This window comes from Haliaeetus leucocephalus, unplaced genomic scaffold, assembly GCF_000737465.1.
Source record: "Haliaeetus leucocephalus isolate CR32 unplaced genomic scaffold, Haliaeetus_leucocephalus-4.0 Scaffold0, whole genome shotgun sequence".
Lineage (NCBI taxonomy): Eukaryota > Metazoa > Chordata > Aves > Accipitriformes > Accipitridae > Haliaeetus > Haliaeetus leucocephalus.
In genome coordinates, this window is record NW_010972436.1 from 30,065,818 (window position 1) to 30,066,707 (window position 890).

Sequence of the window (890 nt, forward strand, 5' to 3'; positions counted from 1 at the left end):
GTGGTTGGGGCGCCCATTGTGCGCGGGGCGGAGGCGTGCGTGGCCGAGGTCACCACTTCCCCACCGCGGCCAGAGGAAGCGGCCGCTCCCGGCACTGGCGGCTCAGTGGCGGCACGATGGGCAACCTGCCGGCCGTGCTGCCCGGCACTGCCCGCTCCTGCGGCCTCGGCCTCTGCTCCCGGCAGCTAAGCGCCGCGCCCGAGGAGAGCGCCAGCACCGAGCGGAGCAGGTGGGTGAGCGGAGCGGCTGGGGTGGGATGGATGGCCAGGACAAATGGGACACCGGCACCCATTGTGCCACAGCACACCGGGGCCGCCGGTCCCTGTGCCTCGACGGGGACTCCTCGCTTGGCCCCCTCCTGCCTGGCCCCGCTGTGGCTCATGGGGACATCCCCTCATGGCTGGAACCCACCGGAGACGTGTTCCAGCGGGGTGGCATGTGCGGCTCACTGGGGCAGAACGCGGTGCAGCCACGGGAGCCCATCGGCAGCAGAGCCCTGTGCCTGCCTGCCCGTGGTGCCCCGTGGTGTCATGCTGGTGTCCCCTGCCCCACGGCGTGTCCCCAGCAGCCCCACTGCAGTGCCCACAGCCCCCCCAGTTGGGACCTACCGGGGTGTGCTGGGGCAGATGGGCCGTATGGGGCCGTATGGGGCCGTATGGGGAGGGGGCGTGTGGGGTCGAGTGGGGATGGGAGGTAGAGCCATGCCAGGACGTGCGGGGACACCCCAGCCCGGAGAGGACGGGGAGGGGGACGGGGATGGGAGGTCCGTTCACCCTCTCGGTGGCCGGGAGCCCGCTCTGACTCATGGCCATTGTTCACACTCACACACACGCAGGAGGCCCAGGAACGCCCCGTGCCCTCCCCAGCCCCTGCCCCCCCCAGCTCAGCCG

The 890-nt window shown here is 72.1% G+C and overlaps 1 protein-coding gene across 1 annotated transcript in view; it reads left to right on the forward strand.

The window, feature by feature from the left end:
* Positions 1-116: 116 nt before the first annotated feature.
* The window catches only part of NOS3 (nitric oxide synthase 3 (endothelial cell)), a 10,412-nt gene continuing 9,638 nt past the window's right edge, over positions 117-890 (forward strand). The window contains 1 exon segment of the mRNA XM_010563594.1: positions 117-229. Coding sequence (XP_010561896.1) covers positions 117-229 — 113 coding nt within the window.